The 18,204-nt window shown below is 42.9% G+C and overlaps 1 protein-coding gene across 22 annotated transcripts in view; it reads right to left on the bottom strand.

Annotated features, from left to right (window-relative positions):
• Positions 1-4,196: 4,196 nt before the first annotated feature.
• Positions 4,197-18,204, bottom strand: part of camk2b1 (calcium/calmodulin-dependent protein kinase (CaM kinase) II beta 1) — a 61,564-nt gene continuing 47,556 nt past the window's right edge. For 9 of the 22 annotated variants that reach the window (XM_072387380.1, XM_072387381.1, XM_072387386.1 and 6 more), the window contains 7 exons: positions 16,568-16,636; positions 13,276-13,320; positions 10,967-11,015; positions 6,138-6,213; positions 5,950-6,044; positions 5,386-5,619; positions 4,197-4,282 (listed from right to left, as the gene is read on the bottom strand). In XM_072387380.1, the coding sequence (XP_072243481.1) occupies positions 5,387-5,619; positions 5,950-6,044; positions 6,138-6,213; positions 10,967-11,015; positions 13,276-13,320; positions 16,568-16,636 (567 nt within the window). In that variant the 3' untranslated portion in view covers positions 4,197-4,282; position 5,386. Of the gene's footprint in view, positions 4,283-5,385; positions 5,620-5,949; positions 6,045-6,137; positions 6,214-6,762; positions 6,940-7,378; positions 7,523-8,152; positions 8,243-10,966; positions 11,016-13,275; positions 13,321-16,567; positions 16,637-18,204 lie in introns of all 22 variants that reach the window. The other 13 variants (XM_072387374.1, XM_072387375.1, XM_072387378.1 and 10 more) reach the window with 3 other exon arrangements.

Genomic DNA, 18,204 nt, shown 5'->3' with positions numbered 1-18,204 from the left:
ATTCCTAACTGTGGAGCTGTGATCAACGATCTTAATGGAAGCTGAAAGTTTCTCTACGGTGTTAAACTGCCGTGGTTTCTGACAGGATTGTCTGTTCGACACTAAAGTCTACTTGTTGTGCAGCTCATTGGAAGCATCAGTGTGCCATCCATCTCTGTGTGACTGCGCCCCCTGCTGGAGCTCCCTCCCTCTTTCACCTGCCTCTGGCCTGTCTGTCAGACTCCACTGCTGTTCCTCACAGTGACATTCAGGCTCAGGGAAGCAGCAGCCGCTCTCCATGCTGATGGTCAACAAGTGCTCCTCATATTCTCAGCTTTGTACAACAGGCAGCCGCTGCACTGACAACACGGAGCTCCATAGAAAAGCATGCAGAATCATCATCAACACATCATCAAAGTGGACATCCTCAAAGTCATCCTTAGTGCCACAGTCATTAATGCAATAATCCTCATCATTATAATCATCTTCATTATATCGTCTCGAGACAAAAATAGTTATATGCACTTAAAAAGCTGAGAAAATAGAGAAAGGTCGAGTTTACCAGCATTCAGTAGAAAATGAGAATCCAAATAAAAACACCAAAAACAAGTGTCCTGTCGACTGTCATGCAAAGAAGATGCCAGCTACGCTGCTAGTAGCAGTTGTGTAATACTGTGTACTCCCTCATTTTATATATGTGACTCTTATACTGATTTTCAAGGCTAGTAACACACTAAGAAGAACAGAAGAACAACACTTTTGCACTGTACATGCTGCTATTTCTTCTTTTTCCTTTTTTTTTTGTGGAGAGGGGTCGGGGTCATGTTCGGTTAGAACGATCACGCATTGATGCTTTCGGGTGACCTTTGACCTTGTTGTAGTTGAAAAGTAGACATTAACGTCTTTACTGGATGAGACACGAGTACAATACAATCTCCCAGTGGTTCATCTTGAGAAAAGCCTTCGTCTGACAAAATTCACCATCTCAAAAAAAAAAAATGGCACCGAAGTGATTTGGGGGACAGCTCACACAAAAGAGACACAATCTTGTATTGTGTGAGACCCTAAGTGGTGGCAGCCTCAGTGGAAAAGGGGAAGAAAATGCATTAAAATGCATCAAAGACAAAAAAACTAAAACAAATTCACACCATGTTGGTCGAGACAGAAAAACAAACTCAAAATCAAAATTGGGTGTACTATCCCTTTAAAAACATCTTTCATATGGAGCAAACTGTCCCTCTGAACAAAAACAGACAGTACGTGCACAAGTGCATGAGTTGTACATTAGGAAAACAAACCCCCCAAAAAAAGCACAATAAAAACATCCACTAAAATAAATAAATAAATATTGAAAATAAATAGAAACCTGAGGACCGAGTCACCAAACCAACTGCCGGGTCTGACCAAGTGGCGAGACAAATGCGAAGGCAGTCAGTGGTGGGTGAGCAGGGTACAGTGGAGCTGATCGTGAGTCCAACCCCCACAAAAATCAGTGTTAAGTGCTGCAAAGTCCATCTGTTCGACCCTGCCACCCCTGGCACAAGCACTTAATGTCATTAAAGGCTAAAATAACACTTTACCGTAACACAAACCAAAGAGAAGAACACCGTAAAAACATGAAAAACAAACAAATGAAATCATAAGAAAGAAAGTCCTGGAGTGGAGGCAGGGGACTGATTTGTCCTCTGAAGTCAAAACCCTCTTCTTCCATCTTTCACACAACACGCACCTCCAGAACCTCCCCCCAGGCTTGTAAAGAATACACACAGAAAACAGTAAAAATGTACATGCTTACGGACACACGCGCACAAATATTGCACACTGTAGCAAAAGGACTGTCGTAAAACCATGAAGCACACAGCAAACACACGCCACGTGTTAGTTTTTGTACGTGCTTCATTTGGACAGAGCAGCAGTAGCACCAGCGTTCTGCACTATGGCTTCAGAAGTGAGAAAGGTCACACATCCACCGGCACATCACATCCTTCTTTTTGAATCAGTGAAGAAAAAGGACCTGCTGTTGTGTTCCAGTCTGTGTCGCGGCTGCAGCGGGTTGAAAATATCCTAACTTTTCAGAAAAGAGCACTGACCTTCAAGCGGGTATTCAGCTGTCTCCTAGCAACACCAGGAGCAGCTCCCAGCGGCGGCTCCCCGAGCACAAAATAAAAGGAGCTCCTGGTGGAGGATGAGGCTGAATCCCTCCACTTCCAGTTCAAATGGAAAGGAAAAGGGTTGGGGTCAGTAGAGGTGACTGAAAGCTTCTTCAGTTAAAGCCCTGAATGTTTAAAAACCTGAACATGACATCATAGCAGAGGCTGTCTCAGATGTTACAGATCCAGTATGAAGGATGCAGTGACATCTAGTGGTCAAAACTATGAACTGCAACCAACTGGATTCCCCACCGCACCACCCTGCCCTTCCAAGAACGGAAGAAAAACGACAGTGAACACAAAAGGCAAGTTTGAAGCCAAATTGTGAAGGTGAAAAAAAAAAAAGGTGCATGTCTCCGCTGACTGGTTTGGAGTTAACGAACTGGGCTGCGTAGTGTTGTCAGAAGGTGGCAGAGTGGGCGGGGATACACTAAGCTGTGAGAAACAAAGCAGCAACTGGAAACTTAACTTCAAGAAAGAAGCCAAAATCAGTCACTTTGGCATCATGTGAGAGAAAAATGAGGAACGTCCGGAATGACTTTCAGCTGGGGACGTTTTACCACGTTTGTGACATCAGAAGTCATTTAAAGAAGCCATTTTTATTTGCTAATGTGTGCTTTTTGGCTTTTCAGTTTGGGTGCAACATGGTGGAGGGCGAGGAGAACCCTGTGTGCAGATAAAATGACCCTGGAGGTAAACGCAGCAATCCTCGTTTTTTTGTGTGCTTTAACACTTTGGTAAATATTTCTATAATAACTGCGTTGTTTATCTGCCGACCGATTGCCAAAAAGTGCTCCATGCTGGAACTTTAAAGGACTAGTTCCTATAATATTGACTGTGATGTTTCCTCTTTGGCTCAGATGTTAATGTAGTAAATGCAACCACTGTTTTTATCCAGCATCATACAAACAGCGCTTATAATAAGATGAGGGAATCTGTTGTACTGTGATTAGGTAAGTACCTTTCACTGTTGAAATGTTGTTCTTTTTTATTCTATAATGAGCAACATGGTTTTTCTTTTCTCTTTTCATAATGGCGGCAGCTCAAAGCAACAAGAAGAACATCACGGATCGTGGAACATAACGTGCACTTCTCGTGCGTTTTCACGTGACTGCTTCATGCTCTGAAGCCTTACAAGGATGTAAAACGAATCAGAAAGCCAGAAGATGCCCGGGTTTTACAGACCACCGTGAAACTCCTGCTGCGCGCTTCCTCTTTTGTTTTGATGCCGCCGAGTTCCGCGAATGCGCCCTCCTGCCGTTCACGCGGCAACAAGGAAACAACAGCAGGGTCTTCCAAATGTGCTGAGTTATTACGACATGAACAGTGGAAGCCACGTGTCTGACTTAAATGACCACGCTCACACACACAGACACACAATGTCTCACACACATTATCAGCTGACAAACTTTAGACGCACTCTTTCCACAAAATAAAATAAAAACATGTCGACAATAAGTCTGGGCAGAGTATTGTAACTAACACAGAAGAAGAAAGATACAAAAACAGCCAATATCTTTTCCCACTTAATAGCCATGATAAAAAAAAACAGCCACTGTTAATATGGGGGAAAAAACATGCTTCCTTAAAAAGATAAAAGAAAAACAAGAAAAGATTTCCTTCAACTCTAGAAACCACTGGCATCAAGGATTCTGAATCATACAAATTACATATACAATTGTAAATGTGTAATAATAATAATGATGATAATAATCATAATATAGTAATGATATTAATAGATTTTACTTAAAACTTTACATACTGTATTTCCAGAGCAGTGTTTATGTCACACAAGTGCGGATTCACAGGAGGACAAGAGGGTTGTTGTCACAAAAACTGTGGGTGTGGGAGAGAGACCACAGAAGGGAGGAGTCCCACCCAATGCTGAGAACACCCAGAGGGAGGAGGAAGAAGCTGGGGGTGTGCAGCTGTTTCTGGATGGTTGTCAGAAGGTGTTGTACGGCAGGTGACGGACGGGGGGTAGTAGTAGTAAAAGAAGAGATGCATGCTGGGGGGGTGTTGAGGTTGGGAGTCCAGTGAGGGAGGGGTTTTTTGTCGGAGGGTGAGACTGGACGTGTTCTTTCATCCCTTCCTCTTCCTCTTCTCTCTCTCCAGCAGAGCACTCCTGACAGACAGAACTGCAGCATTCAACCCTGAGAAGGAGACGAAAATGAGAAGCGAAAGTTTAGCAAACTCCATTGAGCTAGAAGGTGAACAAGGTCAAAAAAATTCTAACATCTGTCTTTCTTTTTGTCTTCAGCGGGAAACGCTACAATCGGTATTTAGTCCCGCATCAAATGACTTGTTGGTGAGTATTTGTTACCTCCAGCTCTGATATACAGTGATGTAAAATGCTCTGAAACTGGCAGGAGCACCAACCTGTGGATAAAATGGACCTATCTGCATGGCGGCTGGCAGCATCAACTCCTGCAGTCCATTAAGAAGTCATTTTCTACTCAATGATCCTCATAGGAAGCTGTGTTGCACCACAGCCTGTAGGATCATCTGATGCCATCCATGTTTTTTTGTCTGCAGGTGTGTCCATGAGAAAGATAACTGAAGGGAACCATCCTACTGTTCACAATGGGACGAGTGAGTCACTTTGCTTTAGTATTACACCTGTGTACATACTGAGCGTGTTTGTATCAGTGTAAAAATGTCCTTTCACACATGTAGTACAGTACTACACAACGGGAGACTGCCTACATGAAACATGCTGATACTACTGGATAGTCCAGAGTTGGTAAATTCCAGTGGATGATTGATATGGAAAGTATGCTGTTTGCTTGCAGCACACCAGCAACTGTTGACAAAAGATTGGAAAGCTTATTCAGGTATTTTCCGAAATTTGTACTCTGGATGCAGAGGCACCTTCAGTCTTTTTATGACTCCAGCGTCACAGATATGACTCTCATATATGGTCTACAGTCCTCTGATGTACCGCTAAAGTACAGCCTTGAACAGGACTGTTCTCTAATTCAACTCTATGAGATCTGTGTCATGTCCTGTCGGACCCTGTCGGACCCCAAATCATAATGCAGCGTTTTCCCTTGTAAGGCTGGGAATATACTTGCTTTAATTAAGTGTATGCGTGTTTATGGTGGCTACCTCGCTTATCCTGTGTTTGTTTGTTTTATGTTTCCAAGAAAGCTAAAGAGTCCAGGAGCTGTTGTGACTGCAGGATCCGCAGTTTATGTCTTTAACCACCATCTCCAATAAGAACTTTAATGAATTCATTCGCTGCTGTAGTTCATACCTCACTGGAGAGGCGCAGCTGGTGCCCCTGAGCAGTGGAAGTGGATGTTTTGCCACTTGCTGTCCCTGCGATGCCAGACGCGAGTTTCCTCTGATTGGTTGGACCGCGGCCGACCCTGGCTGTCGACAAACTGAGTCAGGCGGATGTAAGCGATGCAGGCTGCGTCCTCGCCGATCAGGTGGACGTGGGGGTTCAGGATGGTGGTGTGGATGGGTTTGTTGTTCTTAGCCAAAACTGGACAGATGATGAGCACAGTGTCAGAAGGACTTTAGGTTTTACAGGTTAAACGGACAAAAGAAGTAAAAGGAGTCACTGCTTTATATAAACAGTGGTTATTATTGGAATCACTGTGGCAAATTCTAGCTGTTATCCACTTTTATTCAATAGTTATTCAATAGTTTACTTAATATTTACAAATTATGATAATCATCTCTGTGGATCTGGGAACAGTTGTGGAAAATGTTTATTTGTAAGCTGGATTTCACTTTGTAGGTTGCTTGTAGAAAGTTCTTCTGATATGATGCATTTCTGACATTTAAAATTAGCAAAAAGGGAAAATCTTACGGTTCTCAAAGTAGAATCTGTGGAAATCCATTCCCTCTACGAGGTTGCCCAGTGCCTCCGGCTCAAACGAAGTCAACCCAGGGTCACAGATCTTACTGGAGAGGAAACAGCAGGCCATGTTAAAGACGCCAAACATTGACTCCTAACTATGAATTGGGCACAGATTTCACACAAATCCGGAGACTCACGCGTATGCATCAAAGTCTCCGTTGTTGATGGCCTCTATCAGCTGTTCAGTGATCTTGATGATTTCCTGTTTGCGTGCTGCCGAGGACAGAGGGGAGGGGAAGTGAATCAGAGGTAAAAAAAAAAAAAAAAGCTGCACTGACAGAGGGCAGTTAGTTTTTCAATCATTTTAAGATGCTGACACAGACGTTCAGGCTCCAACTAAGGTAGAAAATTAATATAAAATTTTGTGTGGATTTGATATGACAACCATGTGAAAGCCTAAACCGCATCCATCCAACTGTCAAACACACTGTAATATGAGCACACACCACGCATCTCCTCAAATATCATCACAAGCGGCATCACCTATTTATTCAAAGACAGAACAAGTCAGCAGCAACCAAAGAAACACAGATACCTCTGCAGTTAGCAGCGCTCTCTGTGGAAGAGCACCGAGGACGTTAATGAGGCTCGGGGACAAAAGAGCACCAAGTCAGCTCAGTTCAACTCTCCCATTAACCCAAAGCAGGACACTGTCAAACACATTTATTCACACGCCGGCCCCACTGAAACCCAACTCATTTGATCATGCCTCCAGCTTGGGTACCATGCAGTGGAGAGGGCTGAGTCTCACTCAGTACTCACTCTGTGAGGAAGACAGGGAGGGGCTGGAGGGGGAGTGAGGGGGAGGCGGGGAAGTGGTGTGTGCAGGTGGAGGGGTGGGCTTGGCGCTGGGTACTGGCGCCGGTGCAGCGTCGCCTTCGGGTGCAGGGGCTGGAGGCACCCTACGAACGCTGCTTACCAGGTCTGTGAGCCGAGACACTGAGTGTGGTCCAGGCAAGACGGATGAAGGGATGGATGGATGACGGAGGTGGTGGAGGAGGAACACAAGAACAGATACGAACAAATAAGGAAGAATAAGAAAACAAAACGAGAGTAAAGGAAGAAAAAAGGAAAATCCGTATAACTGTGGTCACAGAACGAGGGCTGTCTGTGAAATATTGCTAATCATCAGACCCGCCTGTATAATTCCTACATGAAAATAGTTCTGTTGAAGTATCAAACATTGTGGGTTGAACAAGATTTAATTTGCCTATTCATTAAGGGGTCATTTTTTCTAATAATCAAACGGCTGAAAAGAAAAATACTCTTCATTATAATATCACCTTTTACTTAAAGGTTTTCTGCATTTTATTTTGGTTATTTGCCAAACAGCTGCATACAGCTCATCCACTGCTTGTTTTTATGCTTATCTACTTACTCTGCATGGGGACAACAGGGGTGTGTGGAGGTGAGGGGGCAGAGAGGGCAGCGGGAGGTGGAGTGTTGGATCTCCCTTCTCCGTCAGGGATGGGCCCCGAGCTCCTACGCACTGAGCTCAGCAGGTCAGCAAACTTTGCAGCAGCTGAGTTTTGTAAGGGAGGAACAGGAACACTGCACTTCAGAGGAAAGCTGACCATAACAATGACGGCTTTCAGGACGAGCAAACTTCAATTTGGACAGCACCAAAACAAGCAGGTCATGCACGAAAAGGTGAAAAAAAGATATTTATCAAACACAGAAAGACATCACGGACCCGGATTTATCATTGGAACTCCTCAAGACAGAGAAATATTCATGCTTAGTAATCGATCAGAAGGTAACACGGGGCAGGACTGTAATCCCTTTAAATCTGTGAGATTGAGTTATTCCAAACAAATGTGGTGTGGGTGGGACAAGGCAAGAGGATGGCATTGTGGGAGTTTAAATACTACAAAGCACTCAAATATTTTTGAGAACAGTTTGTATTCTCACTTTTATGTTGTTAGTACATTTTTCTTGATTGCCTGCAAGCAAAGACGTAGTTGCTGACTCTGACTCAGCATCAGTCAGGGTACTACAGGGAGTTAGTGGTGCTTAATCACAGTAGATGTATGCTTTTAATACAAACAGAGACTGCGTATTAAAACACACAATGAGGAATTCAGACAATCACTAGTAGAGTGTATGAATGCGTGTATGTTGCAGGCTGCATTTGTCGAGCATGCTGACTTACAGTGCACAGCAGCTGAGGAGCCCTGAGAGCTATCAGGCTGGGAGCTTGTGCTGGACTGCGCCTTAAGCGAGCTGTTGTCTAAGCTCTTGCCTGACAACATGCACACAAACAAAATGAGACCAAACACAAGTGCGTCATGAGAAGATGACCAAACGCACGTTTTGCACCACAAAAAACACAGCAGAAATGTCACAGTAAAGAATGATAGAAGGGGCTTGTGAGAAGACATGATGGGGGTTGAAGGAGACCAGTCCTCGTATCGCTCTTAGACATTAATGAGAGTCTTGCTAGTGAGCAGAGAACTGATAATAACAACAGTGGTAGTGATGATAATGAGAGGGATTTGACGGTTATGCTTGTATGTTTAAGCAGCTCGCACATCGAGGAAAATAAAAGACTAAACCTTGCAACTGATTGTAAGCAAACCACAAAACACCAGGCACTCCCATCTAAAAGCTAAACACAGTCAACATGAGACATGTGTCAGAGTCAAGCTTCTGCTGTTTGACTGACAGGAGATCAACATCCAACCTAAGACTTCATTTAACAAATAAACGCTAATCGAATTACAACTGATGAGATGCAGAAAAACAGTAATAATTCAATCACTACAACAAGCAGCATAAAACCAAGTAGCATAACATATATATAGGAGGATACCTAGTATACGTATTGAGAGCAACACCACAGATATGTACACAGATGCTCCAAAAGCCAGCTCAGGCGTTGGGTTACAAACCAGCTGTCAGCACTGACCCGACAGGATCTCACAAAGACCAACATAACACAGACCGTTCCAACCAAAGACGAGTCCCCTTTTTCCAGCACTCACCTGGCTTTTGAAGCTTTCTCAGTGCTATCAGTCTGTTTGTGTCTTAAGAGTCATTAAAAGTGCTGTGTGAGACTAATGCCATCCTGGGGTGGCGCTAGCAGAGCACTGTGTCTCTACTGTAGCACCGCTCTGGGCACTTTGTCTCCGTTTCCTGCCACCAGGGCTAAATTTAGGGCTTCTTCCCCTTTTAGCCCAGACTCCCAAGCCAAGGTGCCCCAGCCCTCTCCACTCCTGCCAGAGGGGTGGGGTGATGGGTCCAGTTTGTGAAGGGAGCAGGGCGGGGGCAGAATACCTTTACATACATAGGGATAAAACAGTGTATCACTGTTTTACAAGAGCAAACTTTTGTAAAAACTATATCATATGACATATTCATGTTCATACAGGAGGGACAAAATCACCAGCGCTCAAATACACGAGTCAGTCCTTTAATTCAAAGCAAGAAAAGTTAAGTAAAAGTGAGCTTTGTCTTCTTTGGGGAATGCAAATGTGTGCACGACTATTAACGAATCCTTTGTTTAACCTTTGGTGAAGCAGCATCCACCGCGTCCAACATGCTCTTCAATCACTTGGCCTGGAGTTTGAAAATGTGCCCCGAAATAATGAGATTGGTGAGATTTGATTGTGTTCTTGTCTAAAAAATCCAGCCAGAAGAAAATAATCATACGTCTACTGCCATTCTCCTTGATAATTGCACTTTTCTTTCCAACACTGGTAAATGTTTCTTGCAGATCTAGATGATGGCTCTGTTGTGGTTGCTAGGGAATTCGTGACATAGCAGCGAACCTCTATAAGGAGGAGGAGGAGGATATGGAAGCACACACTCTGTTCTGAACACTTGGCACTGAAATGATACATTCATGACCCCATTTAGACGCATTGTGCTCAGCAGAGATGGGGAGATCAGTGATGTTTCAGTGTTCCTGCATAGATAGGCTCAGGCTGAACCTGTACATTCAGAGACACACCAACAAATTCCGTCACATGCGCAGTGAACAAAAAAAGACACAAAGGCACTCGGTGAAGTTATTTGCTCATATGTGTGAAGAACAAGTACCCAAGCCTGCTTGGCGACTCCCCACACAGGCGTGTTGGTGTTTTAGAGGTGCGCGCTCCCCAGTCTTGAGATTTAAACCAAACACTTTTCGAGTCAAACCGCAGCAGCATTACAAAGCCCCCGCTCAACTGTCAGACACACAAGCAATCACACACAAACTCGTCTTCATTATTCATGAAAATTATGCACAAAGTGACAGTACAGCTGTGCTCCACCAGGGGTCAGTAAGCGGCTTGGTGTCAGCTGGTTGACTGCACAGCGACTAAATTAGAAAAGGCATCTCTACCATTCAATGTCACATGAAATGTTATTATTCTTATTCAGGGGAAAACATTCCCTGAACATTTACACTGTAGTGCAGTATTTCTATGAGGGTGTTTGCATGGACAACATTTTTAAAAATTAAGTCATGAAACCATTTTTTTTCTTATTCAAACACAGTCACAAGAGACTTTTTCAGCAGTTGGCATCAAAATGCTTATCTGCCTCGAGGCTTATGATATTACAGTCCAATAAACAGGAGAAGATCAAGCAAACCAGAGTGCAACTTTTAATAGAACATTTTAAAGGCTTTGGACTGTCATTAACTGCAATCCTAACAGTTTCACAAAGACCGACTCCTTCAGGAATAAAAGTCCTGAAACAAAAAGCAGACAAACCTTCTCTACTCTATGGTTAAATGTCCTGTCAGCGGATGTTACGACACTCGTCTTCAAAGCCTCTATAGGTCTAAAACATCTTTTTCTTCCTCGAGTGAAAGCCATGATCAGCGTTGCCTACAGCATAAAACAATTCATGGAAGTGTGAACTGACAATCCAAAACTTGTCAAGGTCCCCGAAGCACTCTGGTTTCTTATTGGCAGTTTTTTTTTAAGCTTTTGAACTGACCACTTTCTAATTTTGTGTTGTACCTATGCAGGCTTACCTTTCACATCTTCATCCTCCACAGTGGTGTTGCTGCTGTCTGATGATTCCTAGAGAACAGAAATTGACAGTCGGTTTGTGTTTGAGCGCAGCAGAACACACATTTGTGCCGGATATAGATGAGGACACATCACAAAAAGAGTAAAAGCACTTGTTTACACTGGCAGAGGACAGGCCAGCAGGGGGCATATTCCTATTGTGCCTACACTGATTTTATCAGGACAAACTCATGTGGAGTCAGTTCAAAAGCAGATGCCAAACACTGGGCAAAACCCCCAGTTCAGCGCCTCAGTGGTGCTAGTGTGTTAGTCACAGTCACCCAACCCTGGCTAATCACAAGTTAAAGCCATGCAACGGAAACAAACTGACATAAATCTTTGCTTGACTGTTTTACCCTTGGCCTAAAACTCGTTTCCCTCTTATCAATGCAAAGCTCCCTCTGCTTCAGCCTCAGTATGTGCATCACACCATGTGGACACAGTACAACTCTCCTTCTCCTAATGGAAGAGCTCCATACATCTATCACAAAGATGGAAGCAGGCAGAAAGGATTCTCACAGGGAGATCAGTTGTCATCCTGAGCAGAGCCTGAGATCGCTCACATCTATTCATGTACCTGTCTGTCCGTCTGGCAGTATTTCTCTTTACATACTTTCAGCCAGAAGAGGAGTCTCTGATTTCCAATTAGCAGATTAAATGGGTCTAAATTCCCCTGCACGCACAGAGGTGTTGAGAGACTCTGTGACCTCATTAGAGGTGCACCCGTGCCCCGAAAGCATCACAAGCACAAAAGTGGTTTCATAGCCTTTTAAAGAGCAGCTGGTGACCTGAGGACACGACGAAAGCGTGGAGAGAAAAGTGTGTCTTCGAGTGTGTATAGAGATAGAAGAGTAGCAAGTTTCCTTAATTCTACTTTAACAGCAGACTGAAAAAAATAAACTGTGCCCTCAGTTATAGACTCAACTGTGCTGTGTTGTGACTTTGGAACCAAGATATGTTAAAGTTTCACTCAGCAAAAACAATTTGTGAAAACATATACATATGCACATAGAAACAGGCCTAATAAAAAGCTTTGTCATGTCTGTGAGGAGGGGATCTTGCTGGAAAGTCATGCAGGCTCATGCACAACCTCTAAACTCATACTGTACACACTGATATACACACTACACACACTAACTACAAACTGATTTAAGAGGCTACAGGAGGACAGAAATACACAATCAAACACAAGAGTACATTCTGCTTTCTACGCCTTTGTTTCAGTCAGGCCGACATGTTGAAAGCATGAAGTTTTAAATGTTGACTCTCATTTTTCAGGCTGATACATAAGTTCCAAATATCAATATCGACATGTTGAAAGCATGAAGTTTTAAATGTTGACTCTCATTTTTCAGGCTGATACATAAGTTCCAAATATCAATGATCAGTCCCCACGATTACATATCAATTAGTGTGAAAAAGAACATTCTGATGAACCCCTAATAAGGACCTAATGGGAGAGGTTTGTTGAGAAAAAAACGGGAGTATATAGATCTCAGGCTTTTAGTAGCAAACCAGAGATTCATGGAAAAAAGAAAACAAACCAAAAACAAAAATATATACATATATATATATATATATATATATGGTCTTCCTGCTGCTGGAATAAGTATCTGCAGTATTGTTCTGAACTAAGTGCAAACATAAACAGAAATACAGTATAAAGTCAGTATTTGGTTTGAGCTCCTTTATCCTTCAACACAGCCTGAACCCTCTTAGACCAGCTTTCTCTCATCTCTTTAAGTAGTCTTCAGGAATAGTTCTCCAGGCTTCTTGAAGGACACCCCAAAGCTCTTCTTTGAAAGTCTGGAGAACTACTGCAAAAGATTACTAGAGAATCTGGATCATTGGAAGTTAAAAACTAAAAACAAATGAAGGATGGCTAAGACTTTCACACAGTGCTGTACACGAGCGAGGTCATCCTGTGCCTGAACTGTAGCGTGGTTCCTTAGCTTTCAAGATTTAAAAATGTATGAAAAACCAAACTGTCAAACCAAGGGGCATAGGGAATAACAACAGGACTTTAACAGAGGAAGAAACATTTGCCAACTGATCCAAATGACATTCCCTTCATAATATCATCACATTCATCTGAGGAGTTTAGTTTCTATCAAAGCACACTCGTTAACTTTATATCTACAGTCAAGGCAATGGTGCACTCACACAGATGCATAATTAAAAGGAAGGATCAAAGGTCAGGAGATGATAAGGAAGAAGAAGAAAATGACGAAGAAGGATTCAGAGAGGGTCATGTCTGGGGAATGGAATATACCTTTGTCCTGTCCACTGGGTTATGGATGACAGTTGTCTGAGGTTCCTGGAGGAAGAGGAGGGGAGGTGGAAGAAGATGGAATAAAAGAGAGAAGGAGAGGAAAAGAAACATAGCACAATTTGACATAAATGTAGATAGAAATGGACCAAGTTAAGAAGAAAAAAAGAAGATAGAGTAAGAGACATGAATGTTGAATGAAGAGAAAGAGCTTGTTAGAGTTGGTGGAGGAGAGGGCGTAGAACCCTCAGACAGAGCAACAGAGTGGGTGGATGAAAGTGTAATTTTGGAGACAGTTCGGTTCCCCTCACACACACTCACTCAAACGCAGATCAAGCTGCCATCACTGTAATTACTATGAAGCTAACCTTGATCGTCACAATAACATAATGTTACCCAGTGGGATCCCCTGTAATGGAAACACATGCATTTCCCCACAACATGAATAGTACAAGTACACAACACAGATATAATAATACATAAACAACCAAAGGCAAGAGGCTGACTTTAACTGACTATATTTCCAAACCCTAACTTATACAGACTCATTGTGTATCAGAACACTATTTCTGGACCAGCCAGCTGTGCATGCATAATTCTGAACTTCCGTTTGTGTCCTAAATTATGCAAATATGCACTGAATCATGTGAATTGTAAAAATCAAAGGGACAAACACTTGAAGTAAATCAGCCAGCTCATGCAGTATGCATGATGTGTGTAGCGACATAGACAATCACGAGCCTTTGACGTCTTGCACGGTGCTGGTGCACCCTGCAACAACTCCGCTACCCTCAGCATTTGTCAGGCTGGTGTGCACAGAGTTGGCTTCTCTACGACACAAGATTACCTGCTTTACCTTTTCTTCTTGTTACTTTTTCAGCTGCCAAAACAAAATATTTGAGGCTGCAGCTGCAGCTAAACCTTTACTTCCACTAACAGCACAGCGAGGCCCAGAAAAAGAGTCCTTGTTTCATCTGATGATACAGTTTCTTCTATCAACTATCTCTGACATTTATGCAGAGACCATCTTACATCGTTAGCAATTTTCAAACATCACTACCTGACCTTTATAGCCTAAAATCTCACAACGTTCCCATCTTACCGGAGCAGGTGCTCATTCCTGATGAGTCAGCCTGCTCATAGATTTTCTACATCACTTGATGTGCTGTAAGTCAGAACCCATCAGCACCCCCCATATCTTTTGCAGCACCCCACCCCACAGGAAATAGCACGTCACTGATGACCAATCATCAGCTTTCTCTCTTGGTGATGCAAGTGGTTGTCAAGGCAACTGTCTCCTAGGGCAACAGGCGCCGATGGCAACTTGGGATATGATGATGAGTGAGAACAAAGTACCTGGCGTTTGCTGATTAGGAGGGAGTGAGTGCTGATGGCATCATATCAAAAGAAGGGGGAAGAGTTTGGTCGTTACACTCATCACCGCTGACCTCACAATAACGCTGCCTCTCACACATAACTGCTCTATTAGTAAAGTTAAACTGATTCATTCCACAACAATCAGTTCAAACATATTTGAGAACATGTGCACATTCCTTCATCCTACCCGACAACTTCCAGGTCAGAAATTTAAGGTCAAGAGAAGGCAGTCTGTCTCAGTACCAAATGGCTATAAACTAACGATCTCAAGTCCCTGGCAACAGAATACAGATCACAGCCGCCCTCCCACTCTCAATTCCCTTCAAGGATAAGAAAAAAAGCCTCCTCTATTACATGCTTCAGTCCGTGTTTCCGCAAAGACTCCTAAGCACATAAATGTAAACCTCCCATTGGACACTTCTGAAAGAATATCTGCACATGGGCTAAGCATGGGCTAAAGTTTGTAACACATGCATACACATATACAAAGGGAAGAAAAAAAAACAACACACTATAACGTGTTGCTCTGTGGTTGTTTACTTGCTGTCCAACAGCCTAGAAAATATTACAGATTATTATTAAATCCTCAGCTGTGTTACATGTCGCAGTTGGTGAGATCATGAGTGTGGCATCTGGAACTCAGTTGCCAGTTTATGATTGAGTGTGGCTGCTGGCCTGAGTATATAAATGGCAAGATACTGAGAGTTGAAATACAAGCACGAAGAAAAACCTCATCCAAAATCCGACTGACTTTTGTATCTACAGAACTCGTTAAAAATGCAGCTGAGCCATTCTAAACAGTAATCACGTGGCTCACTTTCTGTAGTCTTTGTGGCTTTTTTTTTCTCTCTAAAGAAAAATTATTTCCCCTGAGCCTTTGATGTTGGACTAAACTGTTGGGAGTTTAAAAAAGATGGGAGTCAACGGGCAAGTCAAAGGTTGTGGTTAGTTTGTGGAGAGACGACCGAATGCTGCACATATTTTTAGACACCGATTACATCCACAAAATAAAAATACAGACTCCCAAATAGAGCTTTGATCCAGTCTGCTGGACAAACTGTGATGACAACATTTTGAATAAACCCAAATGACTTTTTCTGTACTTTGTTCTCAGAACTTTTGAAGTTGTCACTTAGAAGATGGATAAGAGTTTCAGAGATGAAATCACCATTTTGTTCTTTTAATAAAGATGTCAGATTACCTGATCTTATTGTGATAGGTTAACATGATGGTACACAGAACTGCCTGCATCAGTAAAGGTAATAATCAATATCATGTCCACACATAAGAATTAATTAATTAATAAGAATTAGAAGCCCTAAGTGTACGCCAATCTCTCTAGGAAAGCTGATGCAAAAAAATCATAATTTTTATTCCAACCCGTCAGAGTGGATTTCACAAATGTTCCAACCATAAACAGAAGTGGATGAATTCCCTCAGATCAGCAGGTGTGCTATTTAACTGGAATCTGCAGACCTTTAGAGTCTGTGCTCATGCAGTGGGGAACCGTGTCTTTACAGGAAGAAGGGGGTAAATCGTGCTGACAGTCCTGGCAGGCATTCGATGTCTGTTCCTTTTTGGGCAAACTTACACGGACACAGAAAATGGCACAGCGGCGTAATATCAACCTGGGTGTGAGTCACATAGCATCCCCACCTGCCACAGGGAAATGTTTCCTGACACCATCTGCTGGTTTAAGACCTAACCGACCGCTGTGGCCACGGCAGCGGCTCTGCAAAGATCAACCACAGCTGACGTACTGACAGAGAGGAAAAACACACACATGTGAAAGGATTGGGGAGTGGAGGAGGGTGAAGACAGGGGTTTTTAGGGATACGAAGGCAACAAGGGGATACACACACACACACACACACACACACACACACACACAGATGAGGGCGAGTTAGGAGGTAAATACCAGAGCAGGTGAAGGGATGTTTCCTTTGGGGCTGGTGACTATGCTGTTTTTGGTGCTGTTTGTCTGGGGCTGTGCAGGAAAGGAGAGGAAAGGGAGGAGACACAATAGGAGTGTTAAAAACTGCAAGAGTGTGTCCATGCATGTGTATGTGTGCGCTTGTAAAGTTCCCTCATCTTCCTGAGAATAAACTGTGAGTTTCCCCCTGATGTTTGTGAGGTGGCAGGGTTGTGATTATCACTAGAGCTAGTTTCTTCATTTCTAGATTTACGAACAGGCTTGTAAAGAATAACGTCAGACTGAGAGATTGAAAATAATAATGATAAGGAAACACGCCAACCAGCACAGCAAGATAAAAATAGCTGCATATCGGATATAGAGTGGGGTCCAGAAGGTTGCAGGCAGCAGTGACAAAAGGTTTATCTTAAAACATTAATTCTCAAGATCGATGGGTTTTTGTGAGAGACATGAGGGGATGGGTGACACTGTGTGACATCATTACGTTGTCACCAGTGACGTACCCTGCTTAGGATTACACATAGCAACCATTCAACTGTGCCTTTTGGCCATGATGAACCGCCTCTATAAAGCTTGATGAAATGCTCTTTTGAAGACCACACATCAAAGATCGGACAGTCCTTTCAAGCTTAGGCTGATCGTGACGTTTTTTACCTGAGTCTCAATTAGCTGTAAACCTTTTGGGAAAGATATTAACTTTGCTAAGTGGAGCTGAATAATGGGTGTGGCAATGAATCATCAAAGTGAGTCACATCTAAAACTCAGGTACCATTACATAAATCCTACATATATACATATATGACTCAGTTCCAACTCAACCATTCCTACTCATCAGTGTGAGGTCAAGAGAAGTCACAGACTTCTTTATGCCCACACCGGCTGTGATCATTTTAAAAAGAAAAGGGACAGAAATCTGCAAAAACTCTTTCACTAATCATCCAGGCAGCCCCGGGGTTTCTATCTGAATTACTAACACAGATTTTAGGCGAGAGCATGGGCTCAAGGGAAAACTGATAGAGAATTTACCTTCCAGTAAGTCTTGTGATCTGCTGAATCAGAGCGGCTGATTTGGTGTGTTGATAGCCTTGTTGCATGTGTGTGTTTGTGGACATGAGTGCATATGCTAACCATAATATGAATAATTTGTAAACCACAGGGCTTACTCGTGAGAGGAGAGGAGAGGATAGCAGAGAAGAGGTCAGTACACAGAGGTGCTAATAAAATACAAACAGAAATAAAAAAAACACATAAAACGGCCATGAATTAAAAGTTGGTACAAGCTGACAGCAAACTGACACAAAAAGATTCAACGTTCACAATCTTACAGCAAACTCAGACACAACCATTCCCAAACAAATGCCCATTCTCACACGGTCATCAAACCAACCATTCCTGTCGCCGGGCGTCACACTGATGCTGAGGAAATGCATTCTTCATCGAAGTGACAATGTGAAGGTGAGCTGCTCTGCAGCATCAACTCAGGGCCGTAGCATTTCTGTTGTGTGCATTTGAGGCGAGAAAACCTCCTTGAAAGAATTCTCGATGGCATTTAAAGATGATGATCGCAATTATCACAAATCATAGCTGTATTGTAGGCAAAAACTCGATGACATGATTTATAA

Source organism: Leuresthes tenuis, unplaced genomic scaffold, assembly GCF_036924035.1.
Source record: "Leuresthes tenuis unplaced genomic scaffold, fLeuTen1.0.hap1 SCAF_6, whole genome shotgun sequence".
Classification (NCBI taxonomy): Eukaryota; Metazoa; Chordata; class Actinopteri; order Atheriniformes; family Atherinopsidae; genus Leuresthes; species Leuresthes tenuis.
Note: the sequence above shows the minus strand (reverse complement) of the source record. Positions and strands in the feature narration are given on the sequence as shown.